At 50.1% G+C, this 10,639-nt stretch overlaps 2 protein-coding genes across 2 annotated transcripts; one reads left to right on the top strand and one right to left on the bottom strand.

Moving 5' to 3' along the window:
* The first annotated feature begins 450 nt into the window (after positions 1–450).
* BO83DRAFT_109100 (uncharacterized protein) lies at positions 451–3,252 on the top strand. Its single transcript, XM_025525917.1, has one exon. The coding sequence runs from the start codon at positions 707–709 to the stop codon at positions 3,155–3,157; it is 2,451 nt and encodes an 816-aa protein (XP_025385152.1). The 5' UTR covers positions 451–706; the 3' UTR covers positions 3,158–3,252.
* A 5,606-nt stretch (positions 3,253–8,858) lies between these two features.
* On the bottom strand, positions 8,859–9,815 carry BO83DRAFT_391678 (uncharacterized protein; the record flags this gene model as incomplete). The annotated part of the gene is made up of 4 exons (XM_025532910.1): positions 8,859–8,935; positions 9,032–9,415; positions 9,460–9,649; positions 9,729–9,815. 4 exons carry the CDS (start codon positions 9,813–9,815, stop codon positions 8,859–8,861), a joined length of 738 nt encoding a protein of 245 aa, XP_025385151.1.
* Positions 9,816–10,639: the final 824 nt, after the last annotated feature.

The following is a 10,639-nucleotide window of genomic DNA, read 5'->3' as shown; positions in this document are numbered from 1 at the left end:
TCCTGTCCATTAATCGTCCTCCCATCGTGCCGTTGATCATTCATTCATTCATTCACTTTCCATTCTTCTCTCTCTCCACCTCTCTCTTCCTCCTCTATCCCCGCCCCTTTCCTTCATTCTTCGATTTCCCTTTTGCTCTTCTATATATTTATTTATTTATTTCTTGTTCTATTTTCTCCAAGCCTACAGACTAGACTAGGGATCTCTTCTCCCCCCCAACCTGCACGAAGCAATTGTTATCCCTGTGAAACATGTCTGCAACCTTTAGGGGGTGGAGACACGCGACCCCCCATTATTTGTTCCAATCCCTTCGCCCTTGTCTGCTCTCTCACCAAATCACCAGCATGCAACTCGTCTGTTTGGTGTTCTGATTCTATTTCGCTCCCTTCGACTTACCCACTCCTTCTGCGCCGCTACTGCACCTCGTGGATGATTCTCATAACGTATACCGCACTTCCTCCAGAATCCTTTGAAGGAACCCCTCCACCCTGGCAAAAAAAAGAAATAAATACCAGGCTAAAAAAGCATAAAACCTGTTTTGTTTGCCCAACTGGGGGGTGACGCCATTGTATTCTTTTTTCTCTTATCCCTTCTACACTTTTCCCTGTCGTCTGCACCTCCAATGCGCTTTGCTCTATAAGCCTCGTGGTGAACTGCTGAAACCGCCCTTTCTACAATAAAAAGAAAGAAAGAAGTCTTCCCAGCCATGGCGATGGAGAAGCAGGATCATCAAGTGGTTGCTGGCCAGCACCCGACACCCATGAAATTTTCCCGTTACCGTTCCGTGAGAAAAGCCGCGGCGAAACAGCCACCACCACCACCGCAATCCTGCCCCCTGCCCCCGCCGCTGCCCATCCCGCCTGTCGCTTCCGCACCGCCGTCGCATCACCAGCCAGCACTCCCCAATGGCTCCAGCAATGGCTCCAGCTCCGTTCAGAGGAGCATGTCGCGATACCGTCGGAGGGCTCCTACTGCGCAATCCGCCGATGCCGATGCACAACCTCCCGTCCCAGCCCCTCCTCCGGCGTATAAAGCGCAAGTCGACCCCAGTGCCAATGGAGGTCCTGTTCACCCACACTTTCAGGACTCAGAGGGCGCCGAGATGGTGCGAATGCGAAACAAGCTGGCAAGCAAATTGGCCGCGCGCGAGAAGCGACACCAGGAAAAACCAGAGGATGATGAGGCGGAGCGCGAAAGACATCGACAGAATGCGATGGATCGGCTGACCGGCGGCGAAGCGAAATCAGTGTCTACAACTCATTCAAAACCTGCGTCGCACGATAGATCAGCCGACAAAGCTGAGGAGTATGCGATTCGTCGCCCCCATAAGGAATCGGAGCATCGGAAACCCCAAACTGGATCCGCTTCGGCCAGTCGTCGCGCGAGCATGGAATATAGGCGCCAGTCGGTCAGCGATGCAGCCAACTCAGCGCATCGCAGAAGTGCGCACGGCGATGCGTCAACAGTCACTGCCATTGATACTACGGTGCCCACTCAGTTCCCAGGGATTGATGCGCCGGTGTCGGCTGTCAATGCGCGCGAGCGGCGGGTGCTAGTTCAGTACCGGAAATCGTCTGCGCGCATCTGCATCACTCCCTCCACGTCTGCGCAAGACATTGTCGCGACTGCATTAGAGCAGATGGATGCCGGGGTAGACCCAGAAAAGTTCATCCTCATGGAATCGTTCGCTGAGCTGGGGCTGGAACGGCCATTACGCCGCTACGAATACGTGCGGGAGGTCCTGAATTCTTGGACCCACGACGAACAGAACACATTAATTGTCGTCCCTGCAGCTAGTCTGGATGCGCTAAACCTGCTTGATGCGCGGAACGTGTCACTCGGACCACCCGCGGATGTGACCTACTACATGTACTACTCGCAGCGGCCGCGCAAATGGGATAAACGCTACGTGACCCTCCGGTCCGACGGCCAAGTGACCGTCTCCAAGAAGGAGAATGCTCAAGATGCAACCAACGCTTGCCATCTTTCTGATTTCGACATCTACTCTCCTACCGCCAGCTACCTCGCGAACAATGTCAAGCCGCCCAAAAAGTTCTGCCAGGCTGTCAAGAGCCAGCAAAAATCTAACATGTTCCTCTCGACGGAGAATTTTGTCCATTTCTTCTCGACCAACGACCGCGAGACTGCCGATGGCTGGTACCGGGCCGTCCAAACCTGGCGCAGCTGGTATCTGGTGACGAAGCTGGGGGCAGGCCAGCCGGCGGAAGCAGAAGCCATGCAGCCGGACGAGACCCCATTCAAGCCCTTGCTGAACCCCTTTGAGGAACCAGCCAACGAGGTGAAACCGTCGCAACCCGCGCTAGAACGCGCTAAATCCACGAAGACCAAGGAGCTCTTCTCCCACAAGAAGAGCACCCGCGAGCGCGGGCCTCCACCTACGTCGTTCCCCAAGCTTCTCACCGGCGAGTCCGACCTCGCTACAGGCTCATCCTCGGATGAAGCCCCCTTCTCGGCATCCGGCCTTCTCGGCCGAACCTACACCATGCGCCAACGCGCATTGAAAGAGCGCGAGGAGCAAGAGAAACGCGACAACGAAGAACTCATCAAACAAGGCCTGATCGGCACCATGGGCTCCCGCCACCCCAGCCGTACCAACACCATGACATCCAGTCACGGCCCAGACCCGAACCTCATGCGACGCACGCAATCCATGAAAAACAAACCCCTCGTCGACCTAACCCCGGTCTACCAAGAGCCCCCACAACACATCCGCAAAGGCCGCGGCATCGCCGTGGAACCAGGACTGCCCCTTATTGACGCCGCCACGGGGCCCGAAGCCCCAGGCGGGATTCAAATCCCCTCCGCCACCACCTGGCGAAGACCGCAGGTGCCGCCTGAACCGCCCATGCCGGAGGTCCGCACCCGCAATCGGTCCAACACTGCCCGCAGCGTCAACAACCAACAGCGATACCATCATACCGCTCCGACCACGCCAACCGACGGGGAGAATCTGCGCACCCAAGACGGCCCCTTCATCCCTAACAGTTTGTTGGCACGGTCTACACCGCACCAAAATATACAAGGGTCTCCGGTCGGCCATGGCGTGGCAACGGGGGATCGCAATGCCGCGAAACCAATGTTGGATATGTCGCCGGACAACCCGTTCGCAGAGGGGAGTTTGTTACGGGGGTTGTGAGGGTTGGATGACTACAGCTGTAAGCTGATTTACGATTACGATCGCATTGGATTGAGCAGGGCGTTATTTCTTTGTTAAGTTTTCTCGTATTGTTTGTGTTGGCTTGGCTTACTTTGGTCATTGGATTGATTCTTTTATCTCTTCTCTTTTCTTTACTTGCTACCCCTATTCCCACTTTGTTTGTCTGTTTATGCTTGTTTGCTTGAGTCAGTCACATGAGGTGGATATATACTATCCCCTTTTGAGAGTGTGCATTTCAGCAAAAGTAGAGATACCTTACTTTGAAGCTTGGCATAAGCTATTGATTTTGCCGATGACAGCGTACATCCACATTCTTGATCTCACTTGTAGAGAAGGTATTTGCATGCAGTCGTATCACAGAACCCTCAGAACCCGACCACTACACGAAAGACGAAGACTACAACTATTGATAGTTTTATTGTAGCCAAGTTATATCCTTCGGCGCCCTTACTGAATGACCAACATCTTCGCTACTTAGTTATTGCACCGAATGATTAGAGCGAATGAAGTAATATACCCACTACTATCTATCTATCCTAAGTGGTACATCATCGTATGGAACAAATAGGATCGAACTCCTTTAGGACGCATGAGTTATATATACTTATGCAGTGTGGTAACTGAATGTAAAGTATCAAACCCCATCTTCATCCCCGACGTCTCCCCTCCCCCCATAGGATTCTTCTCTACTATAATACCCGGCTTTTGCATCCAAAAACCTAGATAGTACCAGAGCGACACCAGCACAACACCACATACCACAACAAACCACCTCACATCCATCGAAATTGTCCCCGACTCTGCTATCCTAGAATCACTTCGCCCATTGAAATGCTCTTGACACACTCCGAAAGGAGGAAAAGGATATTCGGAGAAAGATGGAAAAGCAAAGGCCATACATAACATACCCGATAGTAGACTAAACGAATGACACACCACGAAGTCCCCAAATAAAGAAGATAGTATACCATCCGGAACTGTTCCACTTCAACCCTCCAGCCCCACGCAAATGCATGAAGTCCTTGATCCATCGGGGACTTTCATGGGGAAGGTACATTCTGAGCCGGAATGAAAGGTAAAACAACACCCAGAGAATGCAAGTCTGGATCAGTCATGAAGTGACTGATATAAATCACATATCCTCCATCTAGGAACGGTGTTTTGATAGTAGTCAGATCATCCGCAAGTACACATCTGTCTGGGCCATCAATTCCCCGGAATTTCAGTGTATAGTTCACCCGTACTGGTAAATGAATAGGACAGGTCACGACAGTAGGGCAGAGGGTGGCTGTGTCTTGGAAAGATTGGTCATGAGTGGGCTTGTCATACACACATTAATACACACCACGTACCAAAATCAAACCGGGAACCAGGAATTCAATATATTCTTGCCAATACATGCCTTCATGACAACTGGGATCTTTGCTGTCTTGGGGTGTCCAGCTGCATTGAACGTTGTAAAATTGTGCGGGAAATAGTATATAAAAAGGGAAATAATGATGACAATTAAGCCAAGGCAATATCATAAGCGATCTATCCGTAGGAAATAGGTAAATCAGGTCCTTCTTCAGGACAAGTAATAGTAGATAGTAGTGATATCCGACATTGTCATATTTTTCGAACCACGGATCATCATCCATGCTATTAACTCACAAGGTGAATCAACGATCGGAAGGAAAGGTATTATCAGAGATACTGAAAGGGCATAGACAGAATCCTGCCCTGTATCTGCCGGAGTATATCTTATATCCCTGGTGGTGTGTGGGAATGCTGCTTTATCGATCTCTTTTCATATGCCGGCTGGTTCTACACCACTTCCATGCTGTTTGCAGTTCTTCATCACGATAAACTGATTGTAAGGAGCTTGGCCTCATACTAAATACAAAATAAGTATTAAGCGTGACTTCCCGCAGCGCTTTGTTTGACCTGGGTGCTCGAAAAGCCCGCATTTGATCCTTGACGAGTGTGTCCGCCAGCTGTTGCGCGGAAAGGTTGTCGTTGGTTTGACACCTTTTCCAACTGATATACACAGTCCATTGCACGAGTAGTTATTCGATATGCTCTTCTCCTTGCAAGTCTCCGATCATCAACGCTGCTACTTCGCCAGTTGGAAGAAAGAAGAAGAAAATATGTCATCACTCATGAGGTGATGAGACCCGGGGAATGTAAGATGTAGGCATTCTCGCGGCAATGATCATTTCTGTATCCTCGTTTGAAAATTTGAGAAGGAATGTTCTTCCTAGTCTCATGGAGACCATTCTGTCTCGACAAGAATGTCGATTTGCTGTCTTTGGTATATTTTCCTACCATAACCCCATTCCCTTGTGTTGTTTCTTGTCATATGCAGACGGTCTGCAGACTACCCCGGAATCGCGTATACCCGCTGCTGTCTACTCGCCTTTGGATTGGACAAGGCGCAATAGAAGAGGATGGTAGAGGTCTTAACAGTATTCCCCGTGTATGGAAGGAATGGACACACACCCCAACCCCTACACAGAGCCCACCGTCTATCTCGTGGCCAAGGAAAGGCATTTCCACAGCTGAAAGACTTATTTGGTCACGCTCAGTTGGCTTTAGGAGACACGGCGTGAGAACTGTCTTGTATGTCCCGAAGCACCATGGCTTTGAAGTGTATCAGGTTTGGATTCCCATTTTCAACTCATATGCACAGCCAATTAGCAGTATCGCCCAGACATCCTCGGAGATCACATGCAGCAAGACCATAACTCAGTATCATCCATATGAGATGAGAACGAGATCAAAGGTAATTGGTCATGCTCTGCCGTCTTGGGACACAAGAAGAAAGTTCCGAGGGCACTTGAATCTTGTGATCCAAATACGACTGGAATCCGTGCTGCGTACAGCCGCATCCGGGTGCCAACCGTGGTGTCTTGTGCATCACCCAGGAACTCGTATGGCGGAGTCGTCGAACCTATCATCGGGTCCAAGGATTAGTGGTTCGAACGGAAGGATCGGACGAGCCTGGTTAGGCTGAGAAGATCATAGCTTGAGGTTTCTTGGGGAGTTGGTTTGACATCTTCTCAAATCAAACAGACAATGGATCAGCGATTCTGTCCAAGGTACTCAGAGCAGGGACGCACACAGCCCGTCATCTTTATAGTGTCTTCCAGGCAAAAGGACGAAACAAATGCACTCTTAGTGTTGTTTCAGTCAGGTGGCACACACACGACATTTAGTACAAGAAGGTCAGGTCTTGTGGGTGTATTGGGCCATTAGATTGGCGCCTAAACTTATACACACAGTCCAAGAGCAGCTTGTACCATGCTACTCTAAGGCGCTTCGTGATTCGTTCCGCCGTCTCTCATTTGGTGTTGCTTCACGACGTTGCAATAAAAGGTCGAGTGTTGCAACAAATTGAATACTTCCTGCGAGACGAATATTCTGTAGCAGGAGTGTGTATTCGCTGGTGGTGTAGGGTGCATTGGCGTGGGAACTGTGAAAAGAAAAAACGTGATATGGTCCCGGGATAAGCTGAATGGAGTAGTTTGAACTGGTTAGACGACCAGTGGATGCAAGGACGCCCGTGCCATGCGAATAGCATGTGCTGTTGGGCTATAATGCGATAGCAGGAGCCATTGTAAGTTCTCCACCAGCAACGCTTAAGAGGGGTTTAATCCATGGTCTACCAGTGGAGGGTCATTCAGATTGCGCTTCCGACCCATATGTCATGGCAAACCCGCCAGCGAAGCCAGCCTTTGGCAACGACGTCAGGTCACTGCAACATCATCATCCAGCCATGTACTAGCACGCATAAACGCTGTCAGTCTTTGGTAATGGTTGACCAAAGCAATCAGCTCTGATGCCTCTTGCATCGTGATCTTGGAGAGTCCTAGAGCCCCTTGCAAAACCCTTTGCCCTCGCTTGATGGTTACGATAGGGCCCGTGCTCAAACTGTCCATCTGTTCTCTTTCAGGTTGAAGCACATTGCAAACTTCTGTGCTCCGGATCTGAGAATGCGGACATTTGATTATCGTGGATTTCTGCATCTAGCATACCGCAAGATCAGACCCCGGATTTGCTGCTGCTCTCACGCCCTCTGGTGAGGAAACAGCGAACTCACACAGGATGGGCATTCTTGTCCTGGGCATGTTTGTTATTGCGCCAAAAGGAAAGCGGGTGTGACGCAATAGTGTCCCAGGTCCCACTGTTTCCATGGGCCACGTGGTTAGCAAGTGAGTGAGCATTGAGCGCGATACAGTAACGTACTTGTAGTTCCAAAGTCAACTCCGACAATTCTATATCTCGGCAATGGTTCGAGCCCTCCGTGCCCCGCATATTGAAGAAGTATCCGGCTTTTCAGGCTGCGGCATCGTACGATATAGAAGGTACTGTTCTTGCGCCTTCGTGGCTATAGCGGAGTTAATGCAATCATCCGTCATCTGAACAAAGGCTACGCCGGACTCCCGGGGTGCCACTGTCGATCGGGGTGGCAGGACCGCTTAGGAAGCGTGGGTTTTCTGGTCAGCTCTACAGCCTTCGACTTGATTGGCTTCGTGGCGTAGAACCCCATGAACGCCGAGTTCACCTCATCCACAATAATATTGCGTCAGATTAGTTTCGACTAAGTATACCGTTAGCTGTGTCACATTCTGAACATATCGTCTGCTATGGAAGCTGGAAGACGAAACAACCGAGGAACTTGTTGCGTTGTGGCCACAGGTGGATTTTTAAGCCATTTGGCCAGATACAGGGGCGTTTATCCAGAGTGGCAATGAACTTTGTCTCTCTAGAGGGCACTTCGTGCAGCTGCAGCCTTGTCAGTGATGTCGACATAAGTCAAGGAAGTAGATATGGGGGTGTACTTACCAGCCGCCCTCTCATCTCACGAAAGAGCATACATTACAACAGGGCCCGAGATTCTTGAGTTCAGTGATAGAGAATACAGATGTCTTTCTCGGTATTGTTAAATGAAGAATACAGTCCTGAGGTTTCTGTGTTGTTACTGGACGGGTTTGTCCACCAATGGTGTCTAATGGATCTGGAATATTGTTGTCAGGACATAAACCTGACAATCCAAGATTCATCGATGATGGTTAGAACCTTTCGTGCATTTTGCCAGGTCCTTACGAGTTCTCTCGACGTGATCAGTTTCCCATGAACTGCAGTCTCACCGGCGCTGCCCAACCCAATATCCACTTCGCCGATTGCTATGTGCTGGCATTCTCCCTCCAAGGCCGCACAGTCGTACTCTCAGCCAACCAACAGAACTGAACACAGACATAGTCAATGCAGGAGATGTCACATAAGAAGAGGAACAACGCCATCGTCCCTCTGCCTACATCACAAACGCAAATAGATGTCCCACCGCCATCTCAATGACTTCAAAGCACATTGTTGAGTTCCTGAATATGTAGCACCGGCCATTCGTAGAGGATCAGACAGGTGATGTGCAAGCTGCAGATTTTCCAAAGCATAGGATAGCCACTAGCTTGACCGATGACCCCAAATGTTCAACCCAAGTCATAGGCAGCCGTAATGTCTGGTGTGGCATAGCCCGCTGCAGCTCACGGTAGTTCCCCCAATATGTCGCCTGAGGTACATGCAAGAAGCCATCTTGAGCGGATGCCTACACCACTTGCGCATCAGGTTCGCTGTTACTATCACAACCAGGGGAATTGACGGTAGGGATTAGAGTAGTGAAGATTGTAACTCGGTCACTTTACTCGGCCTCAAGGACATGAGGATGACCGTAGTCCTGAGTATCACCCAGGAGCTCATACGGCGGGGTCGTCGAACCTATCATCGGGTCCAAGGATTAGTGGTTCGAACGGTAGGATCGGACGAGCCTGGTTAGGCTGGTCCGGCGAGGGGGAGGGGCATGGGAATACATACTGGATTCCGGCTGGGAGGCTCGCTCTACGGCGAGGACCACCTTACAGAAGCCTGCAAAGGGGGGCGTATCCGGCTGAGGGACCGTGTCATCCTCACGCCAGGAAATTGGAACGTAGGAGTCCTCCAGCTCTTCCTCCTCGTCCTCGTTGTGAGAACTCTCATTATCCACAATCTCGGTGTCTTGCTCAAGGCCAGTATCATTGACCCACAGTCCGGTTTCCGCGCCAGCAGATGAATCCAGCATCTCAGACTGCTCACCGACGTCATCCATCTCGACGTTGTTCACACCAGCTGGGAAGTCTACAGATACAGCCAGGTCATCGCCCGCTGATTTTGAAATCAGGTCGTCGGTCTTGGTTGTGTGAGAGTCTCTGGAAGAGGGAGCTTCATTAGTAAGCAACGTCACACAGCAGGAAAAGCAGCCTTACTCCGCGTTGGGTAGGAAGAATACTCAAGCAGGGCACGAAGTAAGTAAACACGAGCTAAATTGTCCGGAGAGACGCGTGAGTAAGATGATAAAGTAAGATTGATGAAAGCAGATGCAAGTAAGCCAGAAGAGAGCAGGTAGAATAAGAGGAAGCAAAGAGCCAGAGGAGGAAGAAGCCTTAAGAGTGAGCTCTGTATGAGGAGGAAGTAAGCAGGGTAAGAGGCAAGGATTCGGATTGTAAATAAAGAAGAGTGAGGGGATAGGTCTTACTGGAGATGAGGTATGATGAAGCAGAGAGAGGTGAGATGGAAGGGGTAGCTCAAGAGGACCAGTACAGCTGACTTCGGAGTCCATCATGATTGGAGTCCACACAACGCAGACTGAACTTCGACGTAACTAACTTGTCGGTGTTGCTTCGTCGAAAATTGACTCGATATTTCCTCGGCAGCCCTAGCCATACTCGAGCGGCGCAGAGGAGCGGGATCAAGCGGGCAGAATATACAAGCTCAGTTGAGTTGTGTCTAGGTCAATCGGTTCTGTAGTCGGGCCACACCACAGGAAAGAGAGCAGAGTGCATTGAGCATCCAGATGTATTCCAAGCAAACACATTGGCAAGGCTATCATGTTATTACGCCACAGGCTCATTGAGAAAGCCAACCGAGAAGGCGTCGAGCGGTATTTTGATGTAGGACGATACCCTCGCTAAAGGACAAGACATGATGTGCCTGCTCGGCGTTGTCTACTGACAAGGACTTGGTAGAGTCAGCCTGATATTATCCGATCCCCCAGTGAATCCAGTTCCGCAGACGGAACAACAGCATCGGGCATTTTGAAAATTCGTGATTGCAGAAAAGCCACACTGCCAATGCACGAAGAACAATGATGTCAGTTGTTGGACCGCACAGTTTGTTGTTTACGTCTATCATAGACTGTTAGTTTGCAGTCTCTGAGTTTGATGGGTATGGACTTACCACGTTGGAAGACAGCTCATATCAGATGAACTCCTATATCAAATCCCATGTACGTGGAATACACCATTATCAGGTTTCGTCCATATCTTGGCTCTTCTCATGCGAACAACCCCGCCCACTGCAGCTGCTATGGGCTCTAGAGTCATGATGAAGGATAGGAAAGAAAATATAAGAAAGATATACATATATAGCAATGTTGGCTGTCAATTT

This window comes from Aspergillus eucalypticola (assembly GCF_003184535.1).
Source record: "Aspergillus eucalypticola CBS 122712 chromosome Unknown BO83scaffold_24, whole genome shotgun sequence".
Lineage (NCBI taxonomy): Eukaryota > Fungi > Ascomycota > Eurotiomycetes > Eurotiales > Aspergillaceae > Aspergillus > Aspergillus eucalypticola.
Note: the sequence above shows the minus strand (reverse complement) of the source record. Positions and strands in the feature narration are given on the sequence as shown.

Coding starts and splice junctions, on each gene's coding strand:
- BO83DRAFT_109100 (XM_025525917.1), top strand. CDS start 707: ATGGCGATGGAGAAGCAGGATCATCAAGTGGTTGCTGGCCAGCACCCG.